Source organism: Spinacia oleracea, chromosome 4, assembly GCF_020520425.1.
Source record: "Spinacia oleracea cultivar Varoflay chromosome 4, BTI_SOV_V1, whole genome shotgun sequence".
NCBI lineage: Eukaryota > Viridiplantae > Streptophyta > Magnoliopsida > Caryophyllales > Amaranthaceae > Spinacia > Spinacia oleracea.
Genome location: NC_079490.1, coordinates 169,974,269 through 169,989,943, shown reverse-complemented (window position 1 = coordinate 169,989,943; position 15,675 = coordinate 169,974,269). Strand labels below are relative to the sequence as shown.

General features: G+C 38.1%; 2 protein-coding genes and 1 non-coding gene across 3 annotated transcripts; 2 read left to right on the top strand and 1 right to left on the bottom strand.

The window, feature by feature from the left end:
* Positions 1-3,597: 3,597 nt before the first annotated feature.
* Positions 3,598-4,998, top strand: LOC110805366 (uncharacterized). The gene has a single exon (XM_022010955.2). The coding sequence runs from the start codon at positions 3,598-3,600 to the stop codon at positions 4,996-4,998; it is 1,401 nt and encodes a 466-aa protein (XP_021866647.2).
* LOC130460152 (small nucleolar RNA R71) lies at positions 4,144-4,250 on the bottom strand. The gene has a single exon (XR_008920096.1). It is a non-coding gene; the product is annotated as a small nucleolar RNA R71 (small nucleolar RNA).
* A 144-nt stretch (positions 4,999-5,142) lies between the features above and the next one.
* LOC110805368 (uncharacterized) lies at positions 5,143-7,057 on the top strand. The gene is made up of 3 exons (XM_022010956.2): positions 5,143-5,766; positions 6,656-6,706; positions 6,986-7,057. Exons 1-3 carry the CDS (start codon positions 5,143-5,145, stop codon positions 7,055-7,057), a joined length of 747 nt encoding a protein of 248 aa, XP_021866648.2.
* The last annotated feature ends 8,618 nt before the right edge of the window (positions 7,058-15,675 follow it).

Genomic DNA, 15,675 nt, shown 5'->3' with positions numbered 1-15,675 from the left:
ATATTTTTTCCGTATTGTATGCATCACACAATCTTTAAGCTTTGTCGACGGAAACTTCGCACGCTTCCCCCTTCCTAACTCCGTATCCTCCACACCCTGCATTGTCTCACTCTAATCGCTACCCGTCGTCTCACCAACACTTGTCGTCTGTGAGACAACTTCTGACCCCACTCGACTTAGTATAGCATGTTGCTGCTCCTCCCTCACAGGAGACAAGACCTCCTCCGTGTCACCCGCAGGCGACGACATCTCCTCAGTGGCACCTGTAGGCGACGGCACCTCCTCAGTGTAACCTGCAGACGACGACACCTCCTGAGCACATCCAGTCCCACTCTCATCCAAACCCCACTGGGCAAACACCCCATCACCATCATGCATTGCAGGCAACATAGTCGACGTGTCTGCGAATGGAAACGTCCGTTCATGAAATTTGACATCCCTTGAGACAAAAAACTCGTGTGTCTCTAGGTCGTACAGTTGCCATCCCTTCCTGCCAAACGGGTAACCAAGAAACACACATTTGTGACCACGAGACGCAAACTTATCCCCTTTACTCCGGAGATTATACGCATAACACAGACACCCAAATACCTGGATAGACACATACGATGGTGGTTTTCCAAATAACATCTCATAAGGGGTTTTATTGTCAAGGACCGGTGTAGGTGTACGATTGATCAAGTGACAGGCAGCCAGAATACATTCTGATAAGTGGGTTTTTAACCCACTAAGGATGGTGTTTTTAGGTGGACTTTAGTGTTAGTTTAGTGGATTTTTATCTCTTTTTCCTTACTTTTTCCAATTTTCTTACTTTTCTTAGTTTCACTAGTTTTTATGGTTTTTAGGCATTTTTCTTCTTTGTTTTTCTTTGTGTCCCTTGTTTCCTTTCATCTTAAGCTCGGTTTGAGTTGACATTCTAGGTATGATTTGATTTGAAGCATATATAGAGAATGTAGTGAAATAAGAAAATTTCGGGTTCTACACATGTATAAGTGTACGGAGTATATATTTTAGCTTTCTAGTTCCTTCTCTTTATTTATTCACAAAAAAAAAAAAACGAAGAATAAAAAAAAAAAGGAAGAATTTTTTTTTTAAAAAAAGAGAAAAAGGAATAGAAAATCGAATTTTTTTTTACATATTTTGTTATTCAGTTTCGAATAAAAAGGTGTTGGTTCTGTTGTTGGCTTGGGTTGTAATCTCATTGATAGTGGATGTTGTTGGTATATATGCATTTTTTTTTATTTTTGAGCTCCAATTCCCCAAATGACATCTTCCTTGCCCTTAGAACCTTAGCCTTCCCTTTTTCAAGGATTTCATGATCCCCGTATCGTTTCACTTATGAGAGGAGAAAGGCAATAAGCAAATTCGTGGAAGGAATATCACTTGAGTCGACATGCTTTTTCTAGATTGAGTGTTGTTAATTGATTTTGCAACCCTTAAACACTGGAGCGACTCTCTTGTTTTTACTTTGCACAACTAAAGTGAGAAGCTACTTGTACATAATCGAGTCAAGCTTGGGGGAGAATTGTGGTAAGATTGGTTGTTTAGTTCCATGTGTTGCATTTGTGGTGGTTTTGTAAAACTTATGATTTAATGATTTTCGAAATGATTTCAATGTTTGTTTTTGTAAAGTTATGGCACTTGTGATTCCTGAGGAGGACACTTTCCAACTCCTTTGAGGTTCGTGTGTATTGCTTGGGGACAAGCAATTGGCAAGCTTGGGGGAGTTTGATAAGTGGGTTTTTAACCCACTAAGGATGGTGTTTTTAGGTGGACTTTAGTGTTAGTTTAGTGGATTTTTATCTCTTTTTCCTTACTTTTTCCAATTTTCTTACTTTTCTTAGTTTCACTAGTTTTTATGGTTTTTAGGCATTTTTCTTCTTTGTTTTTCTTTGTGTCCCTTGCTTCCTTTCCCTTTGTGTAGGTATTTGGTAATCCACGAGCATTTTGATGAGCCAAAGAGCCAAGAAAAGAGCCGGAGAAACCGGAAAATTAAGCCAAGGAGCCGAACTTGTGCACAACTGCCATACTAAAACGAGCATAACGTTTTTTATACTTAATATTTTCTTGTGATTCCAGTTGGAGATGAAAGTTTATTCCAAGAGCTTTGCAACGAGTGGTCACACAACTTATTTGGACGAGTAACGAAGAAGTTATGGCCATTTGAAGCAGGCTATGTTCGATTTTCCGCGAGAAGACTCATCCCGCCCGCGACGAGGACCATCCCGCCCGGGACAAGCCATCCCGCCCGCGACGAATTTTACCCCGGGCGGGATTTTGCTACTGGAACTCTTCGTTATTTTTTCCCAGCTCTCTCGTCCCGCCCGGGACAAGCCGTCCCGCCCGGGACGACGTGGTCTGCGATTTTTTATTTTGACGAATTCACCAATGTTAAAGGGATTATTATCGTTTTTGGCTGGGAACTGGAGGGACACTCTCTCATTTTTTTTAGATTCTCTCTCTAGAAAAACACTTAGTTGGTTTAATTTACTTGCTTAGTTAGATTAGTCTTCCAATTCAAGATCAAGAATCAAGATTGTAATTCACATTTTCAGCAATTTCCTCCATTGAAGCTTCATTGTAAACTCTAAACTTCTCTAATTTCTATTTCAATTAATCAAGTAGTGGTATTATTCAATTCTTGTTCTTACTTATTGATTTCCATTAATCTTTATCAACTTATTATCATGTATTACTCGATTATTGTTGTTGTTGGTTTGATTTCCATGGATTGTGAGTAGTAAATTTCTAGGGTTCGGGTGAACCCCTCTTTTGAGTCATGTACAATTGATTTATGCATGTGGGATTTTAGTGATTGTGGGATGTTTATTAGTTGATTGAAAGGGTTTTATTGTTAGTCTTCATGTTTGATCATCATTTAGACTTATTTCTAGTGTCCTCAACCAAGGATCGAAAGAAGAAATTGAGTGGTAGGCTCCCTTTTGATTGCTAGACTAAAAGACCATGAAAATAGGGCTCCCAAGTCTATGGGATTATATTGTCATCATAACTTACGTTTTATTGCTTGAATTCATGTTTTGCACCATGAAAATAGGTTGTAGCTCATGATCAAGTTATCCTTTCTAGCTCGATAGAGTAGTTAGGTGCCTTAGATGACTATCCACTAATTTATTCCCTAACATTGCTTCTAATCCTCATGCTTTTGAACCGTTCATGATTAAATTGAGTGGTGTTACCCGTACCTTAGTCTCTCTTAATTGAATTTTCATCCTTTAATTATCTTAGTTTGTCCTAATTAGTGTAGAACTCTTAACAAATCAAAGCACCCCCGACTTGACTTAGCTTTTATATTCGATAGCATTTGGTGGTTGATTCATAGGCTCTCTTGGGTTCGATCCTTTCTTACCCTTTCTACTTAGTTAGGAAGACCGAGTTAGGTTATTATTTGATAGGTTGGCGACGCTCTATCAAGTTTTTGGCGCCGTTGCCGGGGAGGCAATAGTCACATTGAATTGTTATTCGTTGAATGAGTCTAAGTCTTTTGTATCATAATTTTTCTTATTTTTTTTTGCAAATATTTTGTTATACTTTGTGATTGTCAATGCTAACGATCTCTTTAGCTTTGTTTGATTGTGCATGACACGAAAGAGCAAGCAATCACCTTTTATTCCTGTTGATCTTGAATTGGACAGAACTTTAAGGATAGTTAGGAGGCAACTACGAGGTGTTTCTCATCCTCAAATTATTTACACCGATTCAGAATCAGAAGAAGACATCATGGCAGATGATGGTCCTCCACGACCGCCTCCTCCGAAGCCACGCCTACTCCGAGATTATGGGCATCCGGAAAGTTTTGAGCTTCGTAGTGGAATTTTGCTACCCACTACGACGGTCAATAACTTTGAATTGTCACCCTCATTAATCCGGATGATAAAGCTTGATCAATTTGGAGGGGCACCAACCGAATGTCCTTTTACACATTTGGACAACTTCTATGAGCTTTGTGCTACTATTAAGCAAAATGGTGTTACCGATGAGTTTGTCAAGATGCATATGTTCCATTTTTCTCTTCGTGATAAGGCAAAGCATTGGTTGAGAACGGTTCCGGAAGGTTCTTTGACTACTTGGAATGAGGTCACAAAGGCTTTTCTTGATAAATATTGTCCACCCGAGAAGGCCGCCGAATTGAGGCGGAAGATCACAAATTTCACTCAAGAAGAGGATGAGACTTTGAGTGAGGCATGGGAGCGATTCAAGGAGTATGTTAGATCATGCCCTCACCATGGTTTCAACCAATGGCTTGTTGTTCAAAGCTTCTATGATGGCCTACATCCTACATCGAGATCTCACCTAGATGCAGGTGCCGGTGGTCAAATTAAGAAGCTTCCGGTGGAGAAGATGATTGAGGAAATAGCAAAACTCCATGCATGGGGTAGTGATAGAAGAGCTACTCCGAAGAAAAGTGTTGGTGGGAAGCATGAGGTTGACACCATTGATTTCTTGAACTCAAAATTTGACATGCTAGCAAAGAGGCTTGAAAAATCTAACATGGGTTCTACATGTGCTCCGGTCCAAGTAATGTCTTGTGAGATTTGTGGAGGTGTTGATCATCTCTCTTCTTATTGTAACTCCACCATGGAGCAAGCGGCGGCCATAAATCCAAGATTTGATCCTTATTCTCAAACATACAATTCGGGGTGGAGACACCACCCAAATTTCTCATACAAGTACAATCAAGGGATTCAACCACCTCCTCCTCCTCAACAACAACAAGCTCCTCAACGCCCAACACCCATTCCACCATATAGGCCACCGGGTTTCAATCAAGGTGCTTACAACCAAGGTGGGTACAATCAAGGAGCTTCATCTCAACCTAAGCCTCAATTCAATCAAGCTCCTCCTCAAAAGTCAAATCTTGAGTCCATCATGGAGACTTTCATTGCTCATCAAACCAAGACAAATGTGGATATCGACAAGCGCCTAAGTGAGGTAACTTCTTCGGTCCAACAACTCCAAGCCCACAACAAGATCATATAGACTCAATTGGGTCAAATTGCACAACATGTGGGAAGTTCTTCTTCAAGTTCCGGTCCTCAACTTCCGAGCCAAACTGTTTTGAACCCAAAAGAGCACATAAAAGCAATCACTTTGAGATCGGGAAAAGGCTATGAAGGTTCGGTCATGAGAGAAGAGGTAGCCACAAAGAGAGATGAGGGATGTGGAGAAGAAGAGAAAGTTGAGAGTGAAAGAGTGCAAAGTGAGAAAAGTGAGCAAACACAATGTGAGAAGAGTGACTCAAAGAGTGAAGAGGTTGTGATTAAAGAGAGTGAAAAAGCTCCCATGAAGCCCTACAAGCCACCCATCCCTTTTCCTCATAGGGTGGTTGAGAAGAAGTTGAATGAGAAATATTCTAAGTTTCTTGATGTCATGAAGGGGTTACAAGTGAACATTCCTTTCCTCCATGCCATGGCACAAATGCCAACTTATGCAAAGTTTTTGAAAGAACTTCTTACCAACAAGGCAAAGCTTGAAGAAGCAACCGTTTCTCTTCCTATGGAAGTGAGTGCTATCATTCAAAACAAGCTTCTAGAAAAGCATAGTGATCCGGGTAGCTTCTCAATACCGGTAAAGATTGGTGATCTAGAGCCAAAGAATGCCCTTTGTGATCTTGGGGCAAGTGTTAGCCTTATGCCTCTCTCTATGGCTCAAAGGCTAAATGTTGGGGGAATGAAGCCTACACGGATGTCACTTCAACTAGCCGAACGTTCGGTTAGAACACCCTTGGGAGTTTTGGAAGATGTCCCTGTAATATCCCAATATTTTATTATCTCATAAATATTATTTTTAAGTTAAGATAAAGATATATTTATTTATTAAGTAAATTTCCTAATTTGTCAAGTCTTTCTTACAGTTTAGGAGAGTTTTAATACCTATTTTAATTACTTTAGGACTCTTAATTTTGCGCGTATAAATATTCTCTTTACCCTAATTATTTTCAAATAAAAACCCCTACTGTTCTATTTGTTTTCCTCCTCCGCCGTTTTGGTTTTGATCTCTCGATCATGCACATAGTTTGTGCACCATTATCATGATGAGTTTACTTAATCATCAATTAAAGTCAACCCATAATCATTTTCTTTCATCTAAATACATTTGGAATCATGGTTCTGTCATCCCAACAGCTCGCGCATCGTACCAACGAACGAGCAGCGATTTCGCGACTTACGCCTTATTGTACTATTGTTATTTGGGAAGGTAATCACGCGCACCTAGTCCTTCTATGTTGTTGTTATAACTATTATTATTTTTACTATGTGTAATCACACAGACCTAGTCAATTGATCGAGTTATTCATATTTATTAATTATTATGTGTAATCACGCTTAGTCCCTTTTAATTGTTTGTGTATATTATTAGTTGTAATCACACGTAATTAGTCTATTCGAATTATCTGTATATGTAAATTGTAATCACGCACACTTAGTCTCTTTAAATTATTCGTAATTAAGTATTGATTATTATATATAATCATGTATAGGTCTTTGGAGTTGTTTGTTATATATAGTATAAATTTTATGTCTAATTATAAGTGAATATTGTGATAACGTGTATTAGATAAATGCTCAACTCATGGATAATATTGTTGAGTTAGATTTCTTATTATATTAATCTCTATTATTTTGTATATGTGTAGATATCTAAGGGTCTAGTTTATTTGTGGATTGATATTGGAAATTTGGATTGGGTCAATCTATATATTCTAGAGTTTTAGATCGTTATAGAGTTTCTTGGCTTTATTAATTAATAGTTAGTAATCACACTTAGTCCCTTCTAATTGTTCGTGTATATTATTAGTTGTAATCACACGCACCTAGTCTATTTAGTTATTTATATATATTAATTACTGAGTTATTTATATATATTAATTATTATGTGTACTCTCGTAATGTTAGAAGTTGTTACATATATTATATGTGAAGTTTGCTTAATTGATTTATCAATGAGATCTTTGTGCATGACTTAGATTATTTTGCCTTTGATATATGCTTATATGGGTTACAGCTGCATTGTTTATATGTTAACTTCTAATACTTGATAAAGTGAATTAGCATAGTAGCCGTATAAGATTGAGACTGTAATGCTACAAGTGTTTTATATTGTACCATACGTCTAATTCTATTAGTCTCCGAGCTTAACGCTATACAACATTATTTTTATGGAAGTTTAGATTAATCATTTTGGGATGATAATTGATCATCTTGTAGTACAATTTCTCTTAAGATAATATATGAACCGGTTGGAAAGCACATTGTGCTTTATTATTTGGTCGGAGCCATAAGCACGACCCTAGGCTTAATCTACTCTATTGAGTTAAAAACACTCAATGGGGGGTGTGCACACTTAAAGACTAAGACCTGTTTGGTGGTTACATCCAATAGTCCAATACTATTGGGTGGTGGACTAGATTCACATTTTTCTGGTGGTTACATCCAATAGTTTAATATATACTAATGGGTGGTGGATGCGATCCACATCTCTCTGGTGGTTACATCCAATAGTTCAATATATACTATTGGGTGGTGGACTCGATCCACATTACTCAAATGGTGAACTTATAAGAAATTAAAAATAAACCCTTGTTACTTATGGTTATATGTACTAGTTTTATAAGAATTGTTTATCAATTTGTACTTATGTGTTTGTTAAATTATTATTATTATTATTATTATTATTATTATTATTATTATTATTATTATTATTCTTATTATTATTATTATTATTATTATATGTCTGGTTATTCAATAAGCGTTGATTACTCAGCTTTTGCTGACGTGTGTGTTTATTTGTTATGTGTGTTTGCGGCCATGTCTTTTTCTTATGGTGGCCCTGCGACGATCCTTTTGGAATTTGTCCTCTATGGTGAGCAGTCAATATTAACTGGAGCAGATTGATCGTGAAAGATCGCAATTCAAGATGAAGGAGCTCAAGTGTTATCGTATAGTCTTTTATGACAGTTTAATATTATTCAGTTGTACAATTGTAAATAGACCACCTAGTAATCGAGTTGTATTAGTTTGAGTTTTGTAAGCCTTAGCACTTGATAATGTGGTCAAGTGTGGCGGTGATACCTCCGATTTAGGTGTAAGCTTCCGCAATATTTTTATAAAGTCTTTTATATTCTTATTTATTTAAAGATTAGTAAATCGGGGGTGTTACAGTCCCGGTCCAAGTTGGAAGAGTTTTTGTGCCTTGTGATTTTGTCATTATGGAGATGGAAGAAGACTCCAAGGTTCCTCTTATTCTAGGAAGGCCTTTCCTTTCTACGGCGGGAGTTGTTATTGATGTGAAAGATGGGCGGTTGACTTTGAATGTTGGAGATGAGAAAATCACTTTTACTCTTCAACAAGCAATGAACTCACCCATGATGAATGAAGTCAACCGCATTGACACCTTGAAAGAGGACTTGAAGGAATTTAGAGAAATGATTGAAGTGAAAGACCCATTGCAAGCTATCATAATGGGAAGAGATTTTGAGGAAAGTGAGGAAGTAAAGGGGTACAAGATGCTCCTTGATGAAGCACCGGTCCACCGTGGAAAGTTCGAAATGCTACAAGTGGATGAAAAAAGGAGAGGACTACGCCTCCTCATAAGGTCGAACTCAAACCCCTTCCCCCTTCCCTTAAATATGTTTTTCTTGATGACAATGAGAACTACCCCGTTATTGTTAATGCTAATCTTGATAACACTTCTCTTGAAAAACTTTTGACTATCTTGAGAAAATTCCGAAGTGTTATTGGTTATACAATTGATGACATTAAGGGGATAAGTCCCTCATTGTGCATGCATAATATTTTGCTTGAAGATGATCATGCCTCCTCTATTGAACCACAACGAAGATTAAATCCAAACATGAAAGAAGTGGTGAAAAGTGAGGTTGTCAAACTACTTAAAGCGGGTATTATCTATCCTATCTCCGATAGTAAATGGGTAAGCCCGGTTCAAGTAGTTCCCAAAAAGGGAGGCATGACTATCATCAAGAATGAGAAAGGTGAGGCCATTTCTACAAGGTCGGTCACCGGGTGGAGAATGTGCATTGATTATAGAAAATTGAATAAATCCACCCGGAAAGATCACTTTCCCCTCCCTTTTATTGATCAAATATTGGAAAGATTGGCAAGCCATAGTCACTATTGTTTCTTGGATGGATTTTCAGGATTTTCCCAAATTCCTATCCAACCCGAGGATCAAGAGAAGACTACTTTTACATGTCCATTTGGCACCTATGCTTATCGAAGGATGCCTTTTGGATTATGTAATTCACCTTCGACTTTTCAAAGGTGTATGATGTCAATCTTTTCCGATATGCTTGAGTCTTCTATTGAGGTTTTCATGGATGATTTCTCAGTTTGTGGTTCATCTTTTGATATTTGTCTTGCTAACCTTGTTAAAGTTTTAAAAAGATGTCAAGAGGTGAACCTTGTATTGAATTGGGAAAAATGTCATTTTATGGTAGAAGAAGGTATTGTGCTTGGTCATGTGATTTCTAACAGGGGCATTGAGGTTGATCGTGCCAAAGTTGAGGTAATTGAGCGCCTCCCACCCCCAACCAATGTGAAAGGGGTGAGGAGCTTTCTTGGACACGCGAGATTTTACCGCCGGTTCATAAAGGATTTCTCCAAAATATCTAAGCCGCTCACTCAACTTTTGGTAAAAGATGCCCCCTTTGTGTTTACTAATGATTGTTTGCTAGCATTTGAAAGGTTGAAAAAAGCGTTGATTTCGGCACCAATTATCCAACCCCCAAATTGGGAGCTCCCTTTTGAGCTCATGTGTGATGCATCGGATTTTGCCGTTGGTTCGGTTCTTGGTCAAAGGAAGGATGGCAAGCTCCATGCCATATATTATACTAGCAAGACATTAGATGAAGCCCAAAGGAACTATGCCACTACGGAGAAAGAACTACTTGCCGTTGTTCATGCTATGGAGAAGTTTAGATCTTACTTGGTAGGCTCAAAGGTGATCATCTTCACCGATCACTCGGCCTTGAAATATTTGCTTGCCAAGAAAGATGCTAAACCAAGGTTGATAAGGTGGATCCTTCTATTGCAAGAGTTTGATATTGAAATCCGTGACAAGAAGGGTGCGGAAAATGTTGTAGCCGATCATCTCTCGCGGTTGACCTTGAATGAAGATGTGATTGATTCAATCCCAATTGATGATTCATTCCCCGATGATCAACTTTTTGCTATTCTTGATACTCCGGCCCCTTGGTTTGCGGATATTGAAAACTACTTGTCTTGCAACATTCTCCCTCCGGATCTCACTTATCAACAAAAGAGATGTTTTCTTCATGATGTTCGTCAATACTTTTGGGATGATCCTTTGTTATTCAAGCAAGGAGTTGATGGCCTATTTCGAAGATGTGTTCCCGACAATGAGATTGAAAGTGTTATCAACATGTGCCATTCCTCACCTTGTGGAGGGCATATGATTGCTAACAAGACAATGGCAAAAGTGTTGCAATGTGGATTCTTTTGGCCCACAATGTTCAAGGATGTGTGGGGTGTAGTCAAGGCTTGTGACCGGTGTCAAAGAACCGGCAATATCTCAAGGAGGAATGAAATGCCTCTAAACAACATTCTTGAATTGGAAATTTTTGATGTGTGGGGAGTAGATTTCATGGGGCCGTTTCCTTCATCTTTTGGAAACAAGTATATATTGGTTGCCGTTGATTATGTGTCTAAGTGGGTAGAAGCAATTGCATCTCCTACAAATGATGCAAAGGTGGTGGTGAAATTGTTCAAGAAAGTCATATTTCCGAGATTTGGAGTGCCACGTGCCATTATAAGTGATGGAGGGTCCCATTTTGCAAAGCGATCTTTCCAAGCTTTACTTGAGAAATATGGTGTGAAGCACAAGGTATCATTGGCATACCACCCCCAAACAAGTGGGCAAGCTGAAATCTCCAATAGACAAGTGAAGTTGATCTTGGAGAAAACGGTTGATAGGTCACGAAAGGATTGGTCTAGTCGGTTAGATGATGCATTGTGGGCCTATAGAACCGCTTTCAAGACCCCAATTGGTACCACTCCTTACAAGCTTGTGTATGGTAAGGCATGTCATTTACCGGTGGAACTTGAGCACCGAGCACATTGGGCAATCAAGCTCTTGAATTTTGATTTCCAAGCCGCGGGAGAGAAGAGGATGCTTGATCTCCATGCCTTGGAGGAGTTGAGAAGAGATGCATATGAGAATGCAAGGATCTACAAGGAGAAAACAAAGGCTTGGCATGACAAACATATCATCAAGAAAGAATTCAAGGTAGGAGATAAGGTATTAGTCTACAATTCTCGTTTGAGACTTATTCCGGGTAAGTTAAAGTCTAGATGGAGTGGTCCTTTTGTTGTGAGAAGAGTTTTTCCATATGGTGCGGTTGAGATTGGAAATGAAGGAACCGAATCATTCAAAGTGAATGGGCAAAGATTGAAAACATATTTTAATGGTTCGGTAATTGAACAAGCAAGTGTTGTACATTTAGATGAGTTTGATGTTCTTCCGAACATGAGTTAGTCTTGGTGCTTGTTTTTGGGTCGAGCTTACCGACGTTAAACAAAAGCACTTCTCGGGAGATAACCCGAGTATTTTGTAGTTGGGGAAAAGAACTCGGCCAAAAGAGAACAATCCTCGGGCAAGAAAGTTTATCCCGGGCGAGGAAAATGTGCCCCGGGCGAGACAAATTGAGTAGTTGAAAGTCAGAATGTTTTCCCCGCCCGCGGAAAATTGCGTCCCGCCCGCGGAGGCTCGTCCCGCCCGGGAAAATGTGTCCCGCCCGCGACGAACCCCGAAAGCCAAAGTTCAGAAAAGTTCCAGGAACTTTTCCCCGCCCGCGGAAAAATTCATCCCGCCCGCGGAGGCCTGCCCCGCCCGCGTCGGATCCGTCCCGCCCGCGACGAAATCAGGTACGGAAAAAAAAAAAAAATTAAAAAAAAATTAGGCGTACATATTTCCATTTTTTTTCTTTTTTTTTTCTTTCCACTAGTTTAGCTTCTAGGGTCCACCTCCGATGATGAAATTTAATCATATGTGTGCTTTTAAAGAAATTTCTTTTGAAAAATCGTGTATGAAAATCCACATCGTGTTAACTTGGAATTAATGGTTTGTGGTTTGTTTGGTCTCCCCCGACTCACCTTGTACTAGTAGCTTGTGTGCCCATGAGATTTTCTTGAGCCTATTGTGATCGTTACGTAAAATACGGTTTTGTTTTTCATGAGTGCTTAGGATTTTCTCCTCATTGTGATTGAATTCTTGAGTTTGCTTTGGTTCCTATTTGAGACTTGTGATCCTTGATACGGGGAAACGATTGATTCCTTTAGTTCTAGAGCCCAATTTTTAGGAAAATTATTTTTCACTTTACTTTCTCCCCTAGGATTACCAATGTTGAGCCTTGTTCGTTTTTTGTTAGCTATTATGACATCTTAAGCTCGGTTTGAGTTGACATTCTAGGTATGATTTGATTTGAAGCATATATAGAGAATGTAGTGAAATAAGAATTTCGGGTTCTACACATGTATAAGTGTACGGAGTATATATTTTAGCTTTCTAGTTCCTTCTCTTTATTTATTCACAAAAAAAAAAAAAAAGAAGAATAAAAAAAAAAGGAAGAATTATAAAATAAAATAAAAAGAGAAAAAGGAATAGAAAATCGAAAAAATTTTTACATATTTTGTTATTTAGTTTCGAATAAAAAGGTGTTGGTTCTGTTGTTGGCTTGGGTTGTAATCTCATTGATAGTGGATGTTGTTGGTATATATGCATTTTTTTTTGAGCTCCAATTCCCCAAATGACATCTTCCTTGCCCTTAGAACCTTAGCCTTCCCTTTTTCAAGGATTTCATGATCCCCGTATCGTTTCACTTATGAGAGGAGAAAGGCAATAAGCAAATTCGTGGAAGGAATATCACTTGAGTCGACATGCTTTTTCTAGATTGAGTGTTGTTAATTGATTTTGCAACCCTTAAACACTGGAGCGACTCTCTTGTTTTTACTTTGCACAACTAAAGTGAGAAGCTACTTGTACATAATCGAGTCAAGCTTGGGGGAGAATTGTGGTAAGATTGGTTGTTTAGTTCCATGTGTTGCATTTGTGGTGGTTTTGTAAAACTTATGATTTAATGATTTTCGAAATGATTTCAATGTTTGTTTTTGTAAAGTTATGGCACTTGTGATTCCTGAGGAGGACACTTTCCAACTCCTTTGAGGTTCGTGTGTATTGCTTGGGGACAAGCAATTGGCAAGCTTGGGGGAGTTTGATAAGTGGGTTTTTAACCCACTAAGGATGGTGTTTTTAGGTGGACTTTAGTGTTAGTTTAGTGGATTTTTATCTCTTTTTCCTTACTTTTTTCAATTTTCTTACTTTTCTTAGTTTCACTAGTTTTTATGGTTTTTAGGCATTTTTCTTCTTTGTTTTTCTTTGTGTCCCTTGTTTCCTTTCCCTTTGTGTAGGTATTTGGTGATCCACGAGCATTTTGATGAGCCAAAGAGCCAAGAAAAGAGCCGGAGAAACCGGAAAATTAAGCCAAGGAGCCGAACTTGTGCACAACTGCCATACTAAAACGAGCATAACGTTTTTTTACTTAATATTTTCTTGTGATTCCAGTTGGAGATGAAAGCTTATTCCAAGAGCTTTCCAACGAGTGGTCACACAACTTATTTGGACGAGTAACGAAGAAGTTATGGCCATTTGAAGCAGGCTATGTTCGATTTTCCGCGAGAAGACTCATCCCGCCCGCGACGAGGACCATCCCGCCCGGGACAAGCCATCCCGCCCGCGACGAATTTTACCCCGGGCGGGATTTTGCTACTGGAACTCTTCGTTATTTTTGCCCAGCTCTCTCGTCCGCCCGGGACGACGTGGTCTGCGATTTTTTATTTTGACGGATTCCCCAATGTTAAAGGGATTATTATCGTTTTTGGCTGGGATCTGGAGGGACACTCTCTCATATTTTTTAGATTCTCTCTCTAGAAAAACACTTAGTTGGTTTAATTTACTTGCTTAGTTAGATTAATCTTCCAATTCAAGATCAAGAATCAAGATTGTAATTCACATTTTCAGCAATTTCCTCCATTGAAGCTTCATTGTAAACTCTAAACTTCTCTAATTTCTATTTCAATTAATCAAGTAGTGGTATTATTCAATTCTTGTTCTTACTTATTGATTTCCATTAATCTTTATCAACTTATTATCATGTATTACTCGATTATTGTTGTTGTTGGTTTGATTTCCATGGATTGTGAGTACACTAGTACATAATTGAGCTTATGTAACACGTGTTGGTAACACTTTTTGAAATGCAAGATTGCTAGATTTTTAAGTAACACTTTGGTAATATTTTTTATAAAATGTAACACTCAAGGTAACACTTTTAACATAGGTAACATTTCATGGTAACACTTTTAAAATAGGTAACAGTTTATGGTAACACTTTTAAAATAGGTAACAGCTTATGGTAACACTTTTTAAAATAGGTAACATTTTATGGTAACACTAAGAAGTGTTACCTTATTTTTGAAGAAGCACTTTGAAAACACTTTGATATTAGGTAACACTTAATATTTGGTAACACTTTGATAGGTAACACTACTTTGTATTAAGTACACCTGTTCAACGGGCCTGGCAAAAATTAAACGGACCGGGTCGGGCCTTGCTTACAATATTTTTGGGTCGGGCCAGGTTGGATATTAAACGGGCTATAATGGACTGGGCTTAATTTGAGTTTGTATGTATTTTAAATGAATAAAATTAAACGGGTCGGGTCGGGTCGGGCCTGAAGGTAAAGGAATGAGCCCTTTAAAAAATGAGATGGATCTGGACTGCTAATGGCCCCCCTGCCCGTTAAACAGGTCTAGTATTAAGTAACAATCAAAAGGTCTTGCGCGCATAAGGTGTACAATAACTTTATCGTACACCAAAATAACTTTTACCTAGTTTTTTTTTGTAACTTTTACTATGTTTTGGTTAACTTTTATATTATGAAATTTGTTTTGATAGATTAACATTTTAAAAGGTTAAATGATTAATTTTTATACATTAATGATTTTGAAGAATTTTTTTTATTAAAATGAAAAAAGTTTATCAAGAAAAAATAGATAACTTTTACTTATATAAGGGTAAGTTTAATGTATTTTGAGTCAACTTTTACTTTAGTGTACAATATTTATTGTATACCTCTTGTAATTGTTGAGTCTTTTGTACTGCAACAAATTAGAGGAGCTTGGGCTGGGCCCAAAATCAATTGAAGTTTCAATTTGCCTTGTTAGAAAAAATCAAAGAACAAAAGGTCGACAACAATTGTCTCAAAACATAAATGGCATCTCTCTTCTCCATTATCTCTTTGTTTATTTACACTATAGTAAACCTGGTCCATGCTATGGACCAGGGTATTATAGTCTTTGCGTTGTTGCGTGCGAGAAGTTGCTTGTAACTGTCACGTGCTTTCCTAATTATATATATGTTTTTTTTTTATTTCCTTTTTCCCGGCTTTTGAACTTCTCACTCAACTTCTCTCTCTAAACTGCTTCCCAACTTCTCTCTGAATTTCTCTCTCCATTTCAAATTTAATTTCAGTGATTATTTTCATCCATTTGCATCAAATTACTCTTCCGATCTTCTTTTTTCTAAAAAATGGTGAAGAAAGCGGCACCGAAGAATCCGGCA

Excerpts from the sequence above, each read along its gene's own strand:
- LOC110805366 (XM_022010955.2), top strand. The coding sequence starts at position 3,598 with ATGACACGAAAGAGCAAGCAATCACCTTTTATTCCTGTTGATCTTGAA.
- LOC110805368 (XM_022010956.2), top strand. The coding sequence starts at position 5,143 with ATGAGAGAAGAGGTAGCCACAAAGAGAGATGAGGGATGTGGAGAAGAA. Across the intron at positions 5,767-6,655 it reads GAGTTTTGGAAGATGTCCCT|ATATCTAAGGGTCTAGTTTA; the intron begins GTAATATCCCAA and ends GTATATGTGTAG. Across the intron at positions 6,707-6,985 it reads ATATTGGAAATTTGGATTGG|ATTATTTTGCCTTTGATATA; the intron begins GTCAATCTATAT and ends TGCATGACTTAG.